This window comes from Osmia lignaria, chromosome 15 (genome assembly GCF_051020975.1).
Source record: "Osmia lignaria lignaria isolate PbOS001 chromosome 15, iyOsmLign1, whole genome shotgun sequence".
Classification (NCBI taxonomy): Eukaryota; Metazoa; Arthropoda; class Insecta; order Hymenoptera; family Megachilidae; genus Osmia; species Osmia lignaria.
This window is the reverse complement of record NC_135046.1, coordinates 6,320,074-6,338,419: the sequence shown is the minus strand read 5'-3', so window position 1 is coordinate 6,338,419 and position 18,346 is coordinate 6,320,074. Positions and strand designations below refer to the sequence as shown.

General features: G+C 36.9%; 3 protein-coding genes and 1 long non-coding RNA gene across 4 annotated transcripts; 2 read left to right on the top strand and 2 right to left on the bottom strand.

Annotated features, from left to right (window-relative positions):
* Positions 1–579: 579 nt before the first annotated feature.
* LOC117600299 (uncharacterized) lies at positions 580–5,917 on the bottom strand. Its single transcript, XM_034315563.2, has 4 exons — positions 5,240–5,917; positions 2,025–4,270; positions 909–1,290; positions 580–717 (listed from the first exon to the last, which is right to left on the bottom strand). Exons 2-4 carry the CDS (start codon positions 3,770–3,772, stop codon positions 580–582), a joined length of 2,268 nt encoding a protein of 755 aa, XP_034171454.1. The 5' UTR covers positions 3,773–4,270; positions 5,240–5,917.
* A 3,020-nt stretch (positions 5,918–8,937) lies between these two features.
* Positions 8,938–9,991, top strand: LOC143306132 (uncharacterized; the record flags this gene model as incomplete). Its single annotated transcript, XM_076692768.1, has 4 exons — positions 8,938–9,183; positions 9,305–9,547; positions 9,622–9,768; positions 9,828–9,991. Coding segments are annotated over exons 1-4 (765 nt in total), but the record flags the coding sequence as incomplete, so codon positions are not given.
* Positions 9,992–10,020: 29 nt separating this feature from the next.
* On the top strand, positions 10,021–10,516 carry LOC143306115 (uncharacterized). The gene is made up of 3 exons (XR_013063537.1): positions 10,021–10,093; positions 10,155–10,290; positions 10,355–10,516. It is a non-coding gene; the product is annotated as an uncharacterized LOC143306115 (long non-coding RNA).
* Positions 10,517–10,795: 279 nt separating this feature from the next.
* LOC117600160 (carboxypeptidase D) lies at positions 10,796–17,781 on the bottom strand. The gene is made up of 9 exons (XM_034315210.2): positions 17,260–17,781; positions 15,271–15,515; positions 15,023–15,156; positions 14,540–14,676; positions 13,927–14,114; positions 12,660–12,955; positions 12,331–12,507; positions 12,147–12,239; positions 10,796–11,863 (listed from the first exon to the last, which is right to left on the bottom strand). The coding sequence occupies exons 2-9, from the start codon at positions 15,512–15,514 to the stop codon at positions 11,678–11,680; spliced, it is 1,455 nt and encodes a 484-aa protein (XP_034171101.1). The 5' UTR covers position 15,515; positions 17,260–17,781; the 3' UTR covers positions 10,796–11,677.
* Between the last annotated feature and the right edge of the window lie 565 nt (positions 17,782–18,346).

Here is an 18,346-nt window from a genome sequence, read left to right as displayed (position 1 = left end):
TAATTATAATCACGAACAAATCAAGTATCTGTACACAATTTTATTGTAAACGAATAAGTTATACTCCGTTAGAACACATAAAATAACATTTGCATAAAATCATCTTTGGTATAACTTATACGCTACTACATAGCCTCTACATTGTATTTTACACATTCATTTGAAGAAAAAGAATCAATTAAAGGCTGCGAAAATTTAAACAGAATCGTTTCAACGATCGTGTACACGTTTTGGCACAGTTACTATACAATTTTACAAAACTTCAGTATCCTACGTTCATATAAAAACTCGTAAAAAAGATAAAATAGTTATTAAAAAAGGATTGGTTAGTTCATTGCAATTGTATAAAAATAGTATTCTATACAAATGAATTTTCACCTGTTAGACTCTTAGATTTATATACAAACGATTCTAATCTTTGTCTCGATGCATTCAATTCGCTGTGGCAAATCAAGCACAAGGCACTGTGTCTTCTCTGTCATGTACAATGAGTAAAGTACCCGTACAAAGAACTTGATTTAAATATAATCTTATCAAATAATAACAATATGTGCTGCTTTAGTGAACACATATACCCAGTCATTTCACCGTTACCACCTTCTTATTCTTCCATAGATCTATAAAACAATGAATCATGTGATTCACTTGGTCCGGGCAATCAGTCATTGGTGTGTGCGCGGCAGTCGGTATGGCTTCCAGAAAAGCCTTCAACATGGTCTGAAATAATTAACATAATTACAATTGTGTTAAGAATATCAATGAATCCTTTACGTAGTAATTTTCTTCAGTCTTCAAGCTTTAATTTGATATAACATAAGTGTTATTTCGTGAAACTTTTATGTCATGAAATCGTATCCATATGATATGCAGCAACGTAACACCATAAAAGAAGTGTCGAAAAATCGTACCCTCTCCATCTGGCATTCCTGCACGAGCGACACTTTGTTGTCCCTTAGTCCATGTATGAGAAGAGTCGGCGTGCATATCCTTCTATGGAAGACGTAGTCCCCTTCCGGCCAGACCATGCCGTCCAAAACGTGTTTCATGTGCGATGGCCATTGTTCTGGTGGCTCGGGGCCGCAGTAAGGGTGTTGACGGCCCCTCGCCGAATATAATATATCTCTGTGAAGGCCGCACATTAAAAATGGTGCTAAAATCGCTCTCAGGCAACAATGACCAGCGCTCTCCGTGCTGGGCGCTGCCAATGGTGTTGGACCACCTCCGGATATCAGGACTAGCTGATGGATACTGGTGTCGTATTTACAGGCCAATGCGGCTGCAAAACTGCATCTATAATTAATAAAAAATCATGCAATTCGCACTCTGGTTGCTTTCATTCTTCACGCATTCCTTCTCAATGAAAAATGAAAATCTAGAAAAGATGGGTTTATTTATTGCAGAAGTCAGAGGATAATGTCCTTTTTCTTAGCCCGTGGCACTTAAACTCATTGCCGCAATATTGTGTAGGACATAGGTGTGAATTTTTCTCGCTGTTGAACGGCTATTGAACTGTACGTGGACACAGCCGACGGCCTACATGTCATGTTGCAATGTCGCTCGATAAATTAAACAGCGCTTACGGCATCGCGTCGTGTAGGTCGTGATTGTCGGTCAACTGACCGAATTCGTTAACGAACATTAAATAATTTTCTCTCGTGTAAAAATTACTAATTACCGAGCAGGTCTAAATTTCTCATCCGAGAAACGGTAATGTGTACGTTACACTCTAATAACGGCTAGCGCCACGTTGCTCAAGTAAAATCCAAAGAACTCGAGGAACGTGGATTAAATGCGCTTTCAGCTTCACCCATTAGCCGTTGAACGCGTGCGGCTAATGCAGCGATTCGAACGTCGAGGAATTTGTAATCTTCGTGAGAGTGGAGATACGATAAGACACAGAGTCTCGCATGTACCGTGCAATTACGATACCAGCGGATGCTTTTAAATGATCGGAGATAAGTTACGCGATTACAACGAGTTTCTACTCTAGTCACGGTCAAATGATAAACAAAAGCAAACCTTACCCATAGTTGTGCGCGACCAGGACACATTTTTGACCCGGCCTGAATGCATAATGACAAAGGACGGTGTCCAAATCCTTCAGCAGCTTATTAAAATGATAATCTCTCGATCGACTAGGTGCTGAACTCATCCCGTGTCCCAGCATATCAGGAGCGATGCAAGGATAACCCAAAGCGGAAAAGTAGCGGAGCTGATGTTCAAAGATCTCTGCGGATGATCCGAAGCCATGAAGAAATACGATCATAGGTTTTCTGTTTCTTCGGAATGTCACCAGATCCGGAGGAGAAGAATCCATTTCCTCGATATTTGGCCATGTTTTTCTGTAATCCTCCAGTTCAATGGAAGCAGCCTCGGTTCTAAGTTCGAACCTTCCCATCTTCTCGTTCCAACTGGATTCGTCTGACTCGACAGGGTTACAGAGCTTTTCCTTGAGCTTGTTCTTCTTGGTCCTGAAGGACGACTCGTTGCCCTTGAATTCGAGCCGCAGCTTCTCGAAACTGGCCTCGTTAACAGTTTCCTCGCCGCTCTCGAGATTATCCGTCGAGATATCGATTCCTTCGACGCTTTGAACGCTCGAATCCTGCGGCTCGTTCCTTTCCGCATCATTCTCCCCGGTGACCTCCGATCCCTCGTTGGTCAGCTGCTCGCCGCTTCTCGGAATCATCGTCCCGTCCGTTCTCTTTGTCGGCTGACCTCGAGGATCGTTCTGTTGGCTACCTGTGCCACTCAGATCCTCCCAACTGTTCCTCAGCAACAGTGGCGTTCTGCCCAATTTCTCGTCGATGATCCTCAACAACGATTGCTCCAGGCTTGGCTCCTGGTCCGGCTGAAACTCTATTGTCTCCACGCTGTTGATACCTGAATCGATGCAATCTAATTGTTCCAAAGTGACTTCAGGCCTCAGGTAGAAGTCCAGGGAATCTGGATCGTTGGCGGATCCTATGAAGCCTCGGTTCACGTAGCCTTCGTTCTTGCAGTTTTTCTCCTCTTGTTTCTCCGCATGGAAAGAGAAGTTGATGTCTTTGAACGGTTCATCGTCCTCCGTTTTCCTTTTGTCCGACGCTTCTTTATCCGTGCTCGATTGCTTGGAGCCGTTTTCCTTGTTACCAACCCGCGGATCTTTGATAAGAGTGTCCTCCGCGCCGGCGATGTACCTCACCGTGTCGTCCAAGATCTCCTCCAGCAGCACGTTGATGTACTTCTCTAGATCCTTCACGATTTTGTTCTTGATCTTCTGTTCGTCCGCCTGTTGATCCTTCTTATCAATCTCCTCATCATCCTTTCTCTCCTCCGTTTTAACTGGCTCAACCTCGGCGACCTGAAGCTTCTGCAAGTTTACAGACACCCTCTGCTCGAGTTCCTCTATTCCACGCTCGCTCTTTTCAGCCTCGCAGAGGCTGGTTCTGATCCTGTTCAACTCTGCAGAGATAATCTGCTCCTCGGTAGTGCTCAGTCTCCTGGACTGCCGGAAGGAACACCTACAGTTCCCTGAAGAATGAGGCCTCCGGGACCAACGAGTGAAGAAGTTGTCTATGATGGATTCTGGACGATCGTTGGTGTTCTCGTAGAACCATCCGCTCTTCAGGGTCGGTTTCAAGATCCTCAACGTTCTTCTTGGACCCACGATGAAGAAGTCGCAATCGGGGAGCTCTACCTTGCCTGGACCCACTCGGTTCCGGTTTCTCCAGTACTCGAAGAACTTTGTGTACCAGGGTGCCCCTGGTACAGTCTCTTCTGCCTCCGTGGCCATTTCTTTAATGATGATTCGTCAATCATAAAGATATCCTTGAAGAGAACTTCAAATTTCTTCTGTTTTTTTGCATATAAAGTGGTGCAGTTCTTTCTGAAGACTCTAGGTCTGACTCACGGGTTAAAGACGAATTTTCACCGTTGCATATCTCCTAATAACAACGTTATCAGCCGAGTCCAAAATACACGACCTTCGGACAACCTATTCTTCTTTGGGTTTACTCACTGCTGCATCAATTAATCAAGTGGCATTGGGTAGTTTTTATTGTTTCCAGTGACTTTGTTGAAATTTTTCTACCAGCTCGTTCCAGCGGAGTGCATAGTTAGTTTTGCAACACTTTTCCTGTAATTCCTGCAATCCTTGCTCGAACAGACACGATTTCCCCGCGAAAAACGAAAGTAACATTTCTACGGGCTCCTTCTATTAGGCAGCGGTGTTCACGGTTCGCTGGGTTAGCAATGGTCGCTCCTCCTAATTGCTATCTTTGATGCCTTCGACCTGCGGAGAAGAAGTCCGATTAGAGGGCTCGTGCACCTTGTTTCCAATGTTATTTTATGCGATAATATGTTCAGCCACGTTGAAGACCAGACACCAAACCACACACAACTTTTACATAACTACTTCTGTGTACCTTCAGTCATACTCCAAGAAACAATTAAATCTTAAAGAATTCAAATTTCCATCGCGTTGAGCCAATCGCATCGCATTTTAATGCACGGATGACGAATGCGGTGAGGCAATGAGAAATAAAGAATATATCCCGCAGGATTACAGTGGCTCGTAAAAATATCCTATTTTTATTTACATATCGAGTCGATAAATAGTTCGATCATTACCTGATACATATTTTTCAACCACTATTGTTGCCAAACAAGTTATCAAGATTTGTTTTTCAGTTTGGAACCGCACGGTAGCTGTTTATCTACGATAGCATGATCAGGTTTCGCATATTTATGTCGCAACTAAATATCAGACATTCGTTTTATTTCATTTTTGCGAACGTATGTAAATTAGCACGATAGAAAGTTCGATAAGAGTATTTCTCAATTATCCTCAGAGCGAGAGTATACTTTACGTCTACCATTTTAAATATAATTACATTTAAGTTCCGTGACCATTATTTAGGTTATTCAAATATGCGCGGGATGTCGGGCGTGATGATTGCGCGCGCAGATTCAAACCGCCAAAAAGAAAAAAATCTCTTAACAATAATAACAATGTACATATCATTATCGTGTCTCTGTTAACACGAAACACGTTATTATAATTGCTGACTGTTCCGTATTACGCATGGTTTCCTGTTTTATACCTCGACAATGACACTGTTACGCAGAAACTCTCACAAGGGGGGAGAAACGGTATATAAGTATCGCGTGGTTGTCAAACCTTTGTTTGCCTTGCTCTCAAGCAACGTGCAATATTCGTTTTAACCCTTGGCTCGCGAAAAACACTCATTATTGCACTTACCCTTTGTACCTTGACTGTTGATCGCCTTTTTTCCGCACACAGCATAAGTACACACGTTGGTTCAAAGCCGACTGCGAGCTTTACCCATCCCTCGTCCACTGAAAGATCACTTGTTGCTCGCCAGTGATTCTCACCTCGATTATCCACTCGAAAAAACGTTTTTAACACTACGAATTCGGTCTATTAACACACGCGTTAAACCGTCAATTGACACTTCCTCTTGGCAGAGGCGGACTGTTCTGGCAGGCGAAAAAGAAAAATAAAATCGACCACAGGAACTTGGGGGACCACTTTCACGAGAGACGAGAGCCGCCCAATGGGGGCACACGTTGAAAATTCATGTTCAATGGGTCGCTTTTATTTTTTCGAGCCAATTATCCGCGAGGAAAAGAACAGGATGTACACGTTTTCGACACGCTCAGTCGCGTGTCACCGTCCACGGTGCTTCTCGACGACCGTTGATACATCCGCGACAGGATCGCGACGACGAAGGCACACTGAGGATCGTCCAAGTATACCGCGTCACGGAGCCGTGTCGACTGCATGCACGACGAGGTAGCGCGCATTTTCGTGGGCGTGGAACGGCGAATTAAAACGGGAAAATTAAGGACGATTGACACTGAACTGCCGCACGTCGGGTCACGGCGGCCATTGCGCGTCCCGAGGCACACGCACGCCGCGCACACGAGACAGCGCCACCCCACTTCGCGCGTTTTCCTACACGGTGTCCTGACAGCAGTAAAAGGAAAACCAAATTTAAAAACCCTGTAAAATACCATAAAATTTCTTCAAAATATTTTAGCCAATAATATTCGATTTTCTCCAGGTATTTTAACCCATAAATTCAAACTTCGGGGGAATCGTTGTTGGCAAGTGCCGGAAATTGATAGTCCTTTTGTATTTTGCGTTTTCTTTTTTCTCAGGTTACATCGGTTAGGTATTTTTTTTATTTTAATATATTCGACAGATTCAATATGATGAATCATGAATCATATGGCTGTTTATGGTTTTTAGAATAAGTGTTAGTGAACTGATTCGAATAGGATGCAAGGGTTAGGAAAAATGGCGGAAGAAAGATGAGATAGGTAAATTTTGAAATGTTAAAGTGCAAGTTTAGCGACTACTCATTATTATTTTGACTATCATATTATTTAAACAACTTTATGAAACTAAATAAATTTTTTGTAAACTTTTGGTATGATTTTTTATTACAAGGACTATAATTCTTGAACACCCGATGTATAGTTTGTTTGGTATGAATCCACTGCGTTGAAAGCCCAGCGTGCCAGAGTGCCCGTTACTTTTCTGCCATGGTCACGTCACAGGAACAGAGGCTGTCCTCTTTCATAATCAATTTTGGACCCAGACTATCATAAGATATTAATATATTCCTATTTTTATTATTAATTTTTAAAGAAACACGTTCTTCGTATCGGTAACCAAAGGCTTCGGTTGATCAATCCTAATCATACTCAATCTTAACTGGTTTAAAGTATCATGTTATGCGTACAGTATGATTCAAAAGTATTGCTTTCATTTGAACTTGAAATGCAATTTTACAAATGATTTTTGAAAGGATTTTGCACGCCTGTCCTACATTAAAAGAAAAACGAGAAAACGATGGGTGCGCAGTGCGCGTAGCGGAAACAAGTAAAAATATGGTTCCGGTCAAAGAAAGCTGATGATAGAAAATAAATTTCATTTGTCTTTCTTTTCTACGCTGTTTGCAGAGAAATCTGGGCGTTGCTATTTAACGATGTTTGTTTCTTTCACTTAACAGGAAAATTTCAAATAACATCATTTAAGTGACGTCTAGGTGTAAATGTCATCACGTATGTGCTTCCGGTAACCAAACGGTACTAATAAAATGAGGCTAAACTTTAACGGAAGCATACAATTTTTAGGGTCGCGAGAAACGGACCATGACTATTTATGTACAGTCTCTACAACGCTTTAATTAAAAATTAAATTGTTAATTCTGTTTTAAATAGTCGTGACTTTTACATGAACTTAGAATTTTGTTCTCTTTGTTATTGATCATGGTTCGATTAGAAGAATCGTGTAATCGGGGGGCATCAATATTCTAGTCGTTGTCTTTGTACCGTATGAGCATTGATTAAAATAATTTTCAGCCACTGCAATACGGGACCGTGACCCGAATTATGACTAACACACATTTTTTTATATGGTAATTATTAGGTTGCCTTTTTTTCTGTTTACAATATCAGTTGCATTCCCAGGCATAATAATTACATATACAAGACATGTGTCATTAAGAGGTTGATTGGAAATCAGGAGTCGTGGTGATCTAATAAGCGTTTTGATTATGCCGTTATAAACGTGAGTTAATTTCGATCAATGACCTGTTAACACACCAACCCTTGGATTGGTATTAGAATTTAAATTTTTGTTCTCATTTTTCGAAAAATCTCTCGTTTCCTGAGGTGTTATCTTGGATAAACGTTCGAACTAAAAATGCATTTTCCTATGCTCGGTTCAATCGCATTGATGGTTGACATAAGTAAAGGAAGTGATAAGGATCCTGATAAGAGTGCAACAACCTATTCTAGCGTCTCCATTTAGCAATAAGAAAATACATTGAATTCAGTAAGTTCTATCGATATTTAATTGAAGCATTTAATTGATTAATAACTTTAATTAAAGGAAGTTTGTTTGAAATTAAAGGAACACTGATGATGGTCTCTATCGAGAATCAAAACGTTGGTAACATTAACACCTGATGTCAAAGTTTGGAAAATGAAAATAACCAAAACCAATAAAAAAAGAATTAATTATTGAATATTATCTACTTGTATCGCTATCAAAATGATACATTAGATTTGATGAATTGTTGCGGGCACTTCAATTTCAATTTACAAAAAAATCAATCAATTATTGTCCAATTCACTGGTAACATTTTCTCCAAATTTTAACACGTTATCACTTTAAAATTTATCTTGTGCGTTATGCAAAACGTGTCATTATCTCGTTCTTCACGTGTATACTGTCACAAAGACATTCCTTTAGCGGTACGCTCGAAGGTAATATAATCAGAGGTTGCTGCCAAATGTTTGCTCTTTCCACCGTGTTTATGCAGTTATTCCTGTATAATCATCCATGGTATGTAACTCCTCTAAAATGGACGGTTCTGCAAGTATTTTTATTCGCTCCGGTACACAGGGTACGCGTGTGGCGTTATGCTTAACTATGATGTGGGTCGCTTCAATTTTTCTGTCCCATTCACCCCAGATAATATTACTTATCGAATAATTACTTCATACCACCTCGGATTAGGATGCTTTCCATCTTATCGTTAGTACTTAGACATCATAGACTTTTTTTCAGAACAACCCTTATTTGTAAAATAAATCCCGTGAAAAAATCTGTAAACAGATCAGGGATATGCAGGTACCCTCGATTAGAGACGTTGTATCGCGAATCAAATTCGACCCATAATCGCGATTCTCAGTTCAAGTAAACAATAAGCTATCATCTAGTTTGCAACGAAGCAGGAAAGGTGGACGATAAGCAGTGCAAATTTGTCATCGTGAAAAATTTACGTGTTAAAATATTAACCTAGAGCGCGAAGTTTCTGCTATCTCCGGCCTCGGTGCAAACACCTAAGTCCTTTGCGAGGGAATTAACGTGCAGGTCGTTTACCCAACGGCCAGTAACGAGTATAAAGGGAGGTTCGGATTGTGGCGAACACTTCGTTATCGAACATTTCGTTAAGATGCAGTCGGGAATAGCCTGTATCGTCACCGTCCTCGTCGGATCGGTTGTGTTCGTGATCCTCGACTTCAGCGGTCCTGTCGCGGTCGCGGAAACGATCGACGGGGACGAGCACAAGATCCTTTTGGACTGCAAGCACTCGGATTACAGGACCTACGTACAGTGCTTGACCAGACACAGAAGACATCATGGTTCGAATAACTTGGATTTTGGTTAGAGCCTAATTTTTATCCTGGGTGGGCCGAACACCCCTAGTGTCAACTATTTAGTGTCGTTTAATATTTTGAGGGAGTCAGGGTGAAATATAAAGAAAAAGTATGAAATTTTGTTAAGATCTTGCCTGTATGGAGACATGCCATAAGAAATGCGAAACCGATAACGGTTGCGACCGGGATTGCATTCACTGTTACAAAAAGACGAAGCGCAAACACCAAGTGATCACCGAATACGAGACCGAATGTGTTTCTGGGGACTGTAGTAGTAGTAGTAGTAATAATAAGGGTCAACAATCGGGTGCCAATATTACTACTAACATTGAGATTCGTAATATTATTAATGGATCCGGAGTGTGTTGTCGTAAGTAACAAAATAATTGTTGGTCAAGAGGGAGAGCAGAAAAAATAATGATTGCTATTTTTCTCTTTGATTAGCCACTTGCAAACCACCAGTTCCTTGTCCACCAGTATCACCGACAACACACTCACCATCAGCAACATCACCATCAGCAACATCACCATCAGCAACATCATCAACAGCAACATCACCATCAACAGTTCCACCGACTGTACCATGTTGTCGTAAGTATATCGGTTGCAATTATTCGAAATAAGAATTAATCAATTTCTTTTTTAATTAGCCACTTGCAACCCACCAACAATTTGCTCACCACTTCTTCTTTCGGTACCACCCTGTATCATTCCCTACTGTCCACCATATTTTCTTGGTGGAGGTGGATGGGGCGGAGGTGGCGGATGGGGTGGAGGTGGTGGATGGGGCGGTGTTGGTGGATGGGGTGGAGGTGGCGGAGGAGGTAGTTGGGGTGGAGGAGGTGGATGGGGTGGATGGGGTGGATGGGGTGGATGGGGTGGATGTCCATACCAAAACATATGGTTATGTTTTTCAGTAAGTACAAAATCAAAATGAATCATTTTGGATTTTCAAAAATTTTACCTGTTACTTATAGTTTTATCGCGGGGGATATGGACTAGACTGTTCAGGATGTGGAATCCCATATTCTCAACACAGATGCGACGTGCCTTGTCAGACGATAACAAATCCAGTTGCCACGAAACCCTGCACGAGTCCACAATGCGTGGGTGGTACGTTCAATTTTACAAAATATAAATTAAAATTGGATACAATATTTTGTATGTTTGTTTTCAGGTGTACAAGCATAACAATCCCTTAATGAGGCTGAACTATAAAATAGAATCTTCATAATGTATAATTTTCTTTTGTTAAATTTACAATAGATTAAGAACTGTTATACGTTAATGGAATTTGTAAGAGAAAAATATATAACGCCTTGCAATAATTTAAATTTGAGTATAGGTGGACACCTTGTTACTCATTTCAATGACAACAGATCCAACAAGACTGGTTGGGTTCCCTTGTTCTCGAGGAATTTTGAATTTGTGCCTCGAGAACGAGCGACAGCTGCTCTATCTTAATATAAAAATGTGAAACATTTCGTACTGCAACAGTCTAACGTATGTCAGTGACTACAGATATAAGTCGGATCTGTAGCATCGACGAGAGACTACAATAGAGATCTTCTATTTTCCTATGATAAAACAGAAATCAACATTATCAAAAACTGTTACAAAAAGTGCCTGTTCTAAATGGTGCGCAATTTGACAATTGAAAATTTAAAAATTAACGAAATAAAAAATTACGTTTTCTTTGAAATAAGTGGCACTGACGCATGATTGATGAAAGCAAAATATGTTGTGGTCAAAATATAATTTAAATGGGGCTAAATTCGCTAATTAGAAATTTTGTGTTTAGTAAACCGTGTGATGGCCACAAAGCAGACAAAATCGTATAGATCCTTCCGAAACAAATATATTTTTGCGTGGAATAAAGTATACATATGTATATAATTCATATTTTTTGTATACTAAATATTCTAAAAAAATATTATTTTCATAAATAAATCGGCTTAACAAGTTTTCTTAAATATAAGTTTCACTATGATTATGATACATTACTTTTCTTTCTATTATTGCATTTTTCTATAGAGTTAAATAGCTTCTGTTTTTAAATACATTTCTATTTCGTATAATGAGAACAATGTTTAAAATTTTTGCGTCACAATCAAATTAAAGTAGAATCGAATGCAATTCTGTTTAGTTTTACTCTGTTATTAATAAATATTATATTAAATTATTTCTTAAATAATAATAATCAGTGCACGGTAATAAAAATACAAATAAAAAATAAATTATTAAAATTATAAAAGGTTACAAAATTAGAAAAGTAATTAATACAAAAAGACATTCATTCATGTCGAACTATGATATGTACAAGTTAAATTGTACTCTTAATATTTTCACCAAATTTCGTTATTCAAAGTCTATATTTTTAATTTTCAACAACGTTTGTAATATAGCTGACTGCTATTTACAATTCTAGTCTCAAAATTTATATAATGTTAATATGAAACAACAGTGCTATTGAACCAATCATCTGCTAACTAATAATCAATCATCCAAACCAGTTGTTCACAAAAGAATTGAATCCATTACTAAGGGAAGAAAAAATTCCGTTATTTGATTCTGAAGCTGTATTGGCTCCAGAATGTGGTCGAAAATGTATCACATGGTCCCGATTAATATGGTCCCTGTTTCCATTGTAAAAATTAGATGCAGCTTCATCCTCATTTGGGTGCCTCTGTTAATCAATTGTCTATTTATTAAGGAAACGAACACATCATGGTGTATATGGAATAAATATGATAAAGTACGCCCTAGAGTGGCCGTCAGATTGTTACGCGTTTGCCATATCGCGAGCATCGATAAAAATTTAAAATTTTTTAATTCTAAAATTTAAAATTTCTAAATATTCGAAATGTTAGAATTCGCTGATATTATTCTTTTTTTTTTAAATTAATAGTGCAACTTTCCAAGATAAATGATTAAAGTTGCAAAAGGATTAAGTGAAATATTATACTTACGCTTGCTCTGTATAATGTTACATTGAAAGACGTAGGGTGTTGCTCTAATACTCTAAATTCAACATCACGGGGCATATATCCATTTGCATATACCTATACATCAAAATAATATAGTAATATAAAGTAAAATAACTATGTCACTGTCATAATCGAATATGTTCATTTAACTCTAATATGAAATTACCTCTAATTTGTATACTCCTGGCAGTAAGATTCTCCAAAATTCCCCATATTTTGTAGTGAGAAAACTAACGTCTCTTGATTTCACTTTGATAGATGCTCTTTCAATGGGGTTTCCGTTTTCATCCACGACAAATCCACGAACTCCTCTGTGAGCCTCTGCTAAGAACTTGATGAGAGCCTAAAAACAACCAATATATATTACATATAAATTTAACATTTTTTTTTTTAATGCTAAAAAATTCAATTTTTTTCGCATTCAATGTTAATGGCTTCACATTGCATTTTTCTTTGACGTAGAAATTTTTAAACTACAAAAATTGAAACACTTGCCACACGATTTTCCTCCCAATAAAATTTCAAATCTGAAGCGGGTGGATATTTACAGCACGACAGTTCCAAAGTAATTTCCATACATCCGTTCCACACGTAATTGAAATCTTGCATTCCTCCAGTAAGCGGATACCATTGAGCACCATTGGTGATACCATTCTTAAATCCTGGTTGCGTTGATGAACAAGGCAATCCATGGTACATAGATCCATGGTTACGAGAATACATTAGCGATAGATGTTGAAACACATCGTCGTCCGGTGAAATACTTGGCGATGAAGTGTAACTCTGAAACACTAAATTTTTCGTATAAATCTTGAATTTTAGTTCTGTAAAATTTTTTGTAAAACATTGAAGGAAAACTCGTACGAAAAATGATTGTATCGATGAATTTAAATTATGTCAATTTACTGTAATTATGTGTTTGGTAATTAAGTAATTAATTAACACGTTAACTGCAGCAATGAAGATAGAATTTCAAATTTTAAGATTCTGAGATTCTAACATTTCAAAATTTCTGGAGTTCTAAAATTCAACAATTTGAAGACAGAAATTTGATTAACTTTGTGTTTTATCCTATAGGTATATTTGTATATATGATGTACCTGCACATAATGGGGCTGATCGGCATATTCCTGACAGCATGAAAAGTTATACAATACTATGAGATTGCTTTCGATAAATAGTTACATAACAAGATTCACTGTACAATGTCAAATAAGTATAATCAACAAAAATAAATTATTATATTTGATACGTCTACAGTCACAATCAAATCAGGTTTTTCCAAGGAAAATGACGATATAGAGGAAGCAGGAATTCTCAAAATCTTAATTTTCAGGATATTAATGTTAACGTATGTTACGTTAGGAGACACGAAGGACAGCTTTTATTAACTAAACATATTATACTTGGAAACTGATTTGCAGGGGAAACAGGTCCCAGAACAGGAAGCATAGACCAACGGTGTTCTCGTTCACGCCTCAAGTGCCACGTGATGACACTTGAAAACAATGGGCTCGTCGCTATTTCCTGTTGGGGATTTTCCCTACGAATCAGTCAGTTTCTAAGCACAATATATCAAAAACAAGTTACACTGGAATCCGGTTATTATAATCATGAATAATGTTATCATAAATCAGTCGGTCCCAAAATATCCTATAGAAAATTGATTAAAAATTGTAATTATTACACTAGAGGAAAAGTCATAAGAATATTTAGTATTCTTAATTTTGTATCATAATTAATATATAAAAACCAAACTTACGCGAGTTTGGTGTGTTATCAAATGGGTAACTGGCAACCAAGGCACCCCCGTGCAAACTTCCGGATAAGACAAACTGAATTTTCGATACCCATTCTTTGACGGCTTCCGTTTCTGGTTGACTCTTTTTATTATTTTGTTTAAAGTAGTCAGGGAAATTGCGGTTCAAATCAAAACCACGAGCATTATATCTGTAAGAAACATAATTGAATAAGAAAAAATTTTAGAATATATACATTATACACCCATACCACGCTTTACGATCTAGATACGTTCCGGAAAAGTTGGCCGTAAAGCGAAAAGACGTATAACGAATCAATTATTTTTATACAAACCCATACAAATTCAATTGAATCTGTTCCAATTTTTTATAAAATAATATAGTTTTTAGTTCATAAAGCATTTTATTTTTTTTATTTCCTATAAAAATGCTTACATACAAAAATAAACGTACAGCATTATTTTGGCCGTATAACGAAACATTGTAGGCGGTAAACCGAAAAAATGCAATAATTAAAAATGGCCGTTATAGCGAATTGCCGTATAAAAAGTGGCCGTATAGCGAGGTATAGGTGTATATTGCTTATAAAATGATATATATTTTGGTAAGTCCCACCTGCCCTGTCCACCCTCGCAGTATCCTTCTTTCGATACTTCAAATCCGTCAGGATTCATTGACGGAAGAATATGAATTCTAGTGTTATCTAGAAGCCAAGTGATATATGGATCTGATCCATAATTGGTCACAAAATGCTGAAAATTAAAAAAGAAAAAAGAAATAAAATTAAACGAGAGTTTCAAAAGTGAAAAACAGTCTATTAATATAGGAATCTTTGAAGGCTGTCCTTTGTTTTATTTTGAGAAAACCAAAGAAATAGTGAGAATGATAAATTGTACTTGTAATGAATCATTGCCAATGGTAATAGTAATAGTAATTATACTATCCTCTTAAACCCAAATATATGTATAATACCATTATTACTACCAAAGGTGTACATACCTTATAATAACATAGTACATGAACAACAATGTTCTGCTTAAGAATATTTATAAATTCAGGGTTATACGAAACTGTAATGCATATTGAAAGATTACTCACGTGAATAAGGTGTAACATTAATTCACGACCCACGGCTTCGTTCCCATGTATATTGGCAACATATTTCACATCAGGTTTACCGATCATATGCTCGTAAGGCGAGGAGGATACAACCATTACCCACAAATCACGACCTATAAAATAATTTATTTCACTTACAATAATTATAAACATAAATAACGATCTTCTATAGATTATAGAAATTTTTGAAAATTTATGAAAAAAAAAGACAAACGAGGATTATATACCTTTCACAGATTTTCCTATAGAGTATAAGGCAGTTAAGTTCTGAAATCGAAGCGACGTTGTTCGTAGAAAACGGCTCATTTGTTCGTAATTATGATATGTGAACTCGATGTTGTACGGTTCTTCGTAGACGTGAAAACGAGCATTATAGCGGTTGGAGAGATCTTTGCTAACGTGCTGTGAGGCGGCTGCGGTCTCATGGAATGCTCCGAAAATTGGAACGAGGAAGAAAATAAGTTTGTACATTCTGCGAACCAAGAAGTAAGCGTGTAATTTACAACAAAACAAATAAAATAAAACAAATTGAATTCGCAACAAAATTCGTATATTTTATTTCAAAGTTTGAAAATTTCCAAATTTTTCCTTTTCAAATTGAGATTTAAAAATAATAAAATTTCAAAATTTTCAGTAATTTCAAAATTCTATCGTGAATAATCAGTATTTTTCAATTGGTACAGCCAGGTACACGGGATCAAGTATAAAATGATAATAAAATGGTATCATTTCACGCGTGCATAAAACTAGATCAAGGCTTGACATATATCTACTTAAATCAAGCTGAAGTAGTAGCAACTACAGAAAATTGCCTACAGCTGCATGTGCTAGATACTTAAGAGTCTTCTATATTCGTGTTTAATTTTGATTTACAATTTTTAATTAATTAATATTATTACATTTTATCTCTATTTATTATTTTATTGTTTTCATTAATGTTATTATTCTTTATTATTTCTTCGCTAACCAACATAGGTATTTAAACAAAAGGATCATTGATTCATAAAATTATTTCAATTTTCAGAATCTATTGATACGTAATTTAAATAAATTACAATGAAAAATCACGGTGTGTACTGATTAAATCGTACATTCGTATTTGTAACGCGACGAGTACCGTTAACCTTTATACAGGTTTCATAAAAGTATCCGCTGATTGATCGACGACTAATTTCGTCCTGGTCCAATAATTGTAACCTATTTCTTTCTTTTTGGCAACCTATCATATTTTTAGATGCATCCACGATTCATTTAATACATAATTACTATCCTCCTTTCAGCGACGATCGATCATGTGAGAAATCACGATTTAGATTTGAAAAATTCACGAATGGCGAATATATCCGAATTATAAATTACTAATTTCATTTTCGAATATATTTAAACAAATCTTAGTGTACAAATATTAAATTAAATTAAGTACTGTCTGTTGAAAAATAGATGTTCAAATCTTCACTTTCAATATTTTAACAATTGTGAATATTTAAATTTTTAAAATGGAACTTAATTAATTAAGTTTAAATAAAAATACTCCCAATGATCAATATTCATTATCAATTTTTTTTTTAATGTAAAAATATTACAGGTATCATTTTCAGAAATGTAGTACAATTTTGTTTGATGTTTGCTCATTATGTTAATTCATCACAGAAGAAAAAAGGACATAAAGAAATAATGATGTTCCGCTTTACTGTTCTTTCTTACGTTTCAACTTGACCGTGTATACTTTCTCCTACATTTTTCAAACCTCTTTTATTACGTACAGATCATGGAAGAGTTGTTACATTCCTCAGTAAACCAGTTAATTTTAGCAGAATAAACTGATTGCAACTGATTGATTTTAATTAAGAAAAAATTAAATTATAATTATTTATATTTCGTCGCCAACAATTTGATTATTGGTTGAAATTTTAACAAAATGATAATTAAATTCAAGTTTTCCGCATTTTTCATGATTTCAATACTACTATCTCGAAAGTGAAAAAGAGCGGGAATTTATTTGAATTTAGAAAGAGCCTCTTTTCTTCGAAAATAAAATGACTTATTTAATTCAAAAATACAAGAACACTTTAAAAAGTACCCAAAAATGAATTTTCAAAATTTAAATTAATCAAATTAAAAATGCATCAGAATTTCGAATGAGAGCATATATTGAACCCCTATTAAACTTTATTCGATAAAACAAAAAAATCACTAAAGAAGAAGATATCACTCACCTGACTGGTTAACAAAGTTCGCCCAGAAAATAGCACTGACAATGAGTAACTTGTAAAGAAACCGATGGAACGGCCGCGACAAAAGTTGTTTAAAAATTGAAAAGAATTCAAAGCACGTGGTAAAAGAAGGAAAGAAGGCGAGCGGAGAAATCTGCTTGTTCGTTTAAACGGATCTTCTCAATGACATAGTATACCGGTAACAGTAGCAAGGCCGAGGCCGTCACTCCTGGTTGAACACATTGGTTTTCCTTCTTACGTTATATTCGTATAGATAATAATTGTCCAGAACACAACACGGTTTGTTTCACCTGCGAAAGGTGCGCGATACTGTTGGAAACTTACAAAGAGAAGCTCGAAGTGTGCCGCCGCGCGGTTCCACTACCGCCACCTCCGCCACTACTACTAATGAAAGCCACTTCCTTCGTCGCGTCGGATAGTATCTGATGTTCTACATAGAACGGCTAACTACTACACGTTCGTAGTTTAGTAAATACGTAGTTAACACCATTGTACCTTATACTACCACCACTTTCGGCAAAACAATGAGTAACACACGAACGGTGTCATTCTGGCCCCTTCTCTTCTTTTCTCTTCCATCCCTCCTTCTTACCTTCTCACCGGAATGAATTCACCACCTTCCATATTTACCTACCTTCTTTTTCCTTTCAATTTTAGCCAAAAATTTCTGATGTCTCATTGTTGAATATTTAATCCAAAGTATGTATTGTACACTAGGTCGAAACAATCCTGCATTCAATGCACGAGGGGGAAAGTTTCAATATTTGAAATCCAGATTTTTTCATTTTTAATATTCAAGATTTGAAGATTTCAAAATTTCAAACTTTAAAGTTCCAGGATTAACTAACTTTTCTTGACCTAATGTATGATTTCATGATGTCATTTTGATCCAGTATGCATTATACATATATGTATTCTTATTATATACTAGTTTTACTGTTTACAGGGTCAAAGTGACCCTGTATCCGACTATCGCGACATCAAGTCATCAGATTTCATATTTACCTATATGTTACTTTGCTGTGGTAATCAAAACATAGCTTGACATTTCTAATATCTGATTCACAGG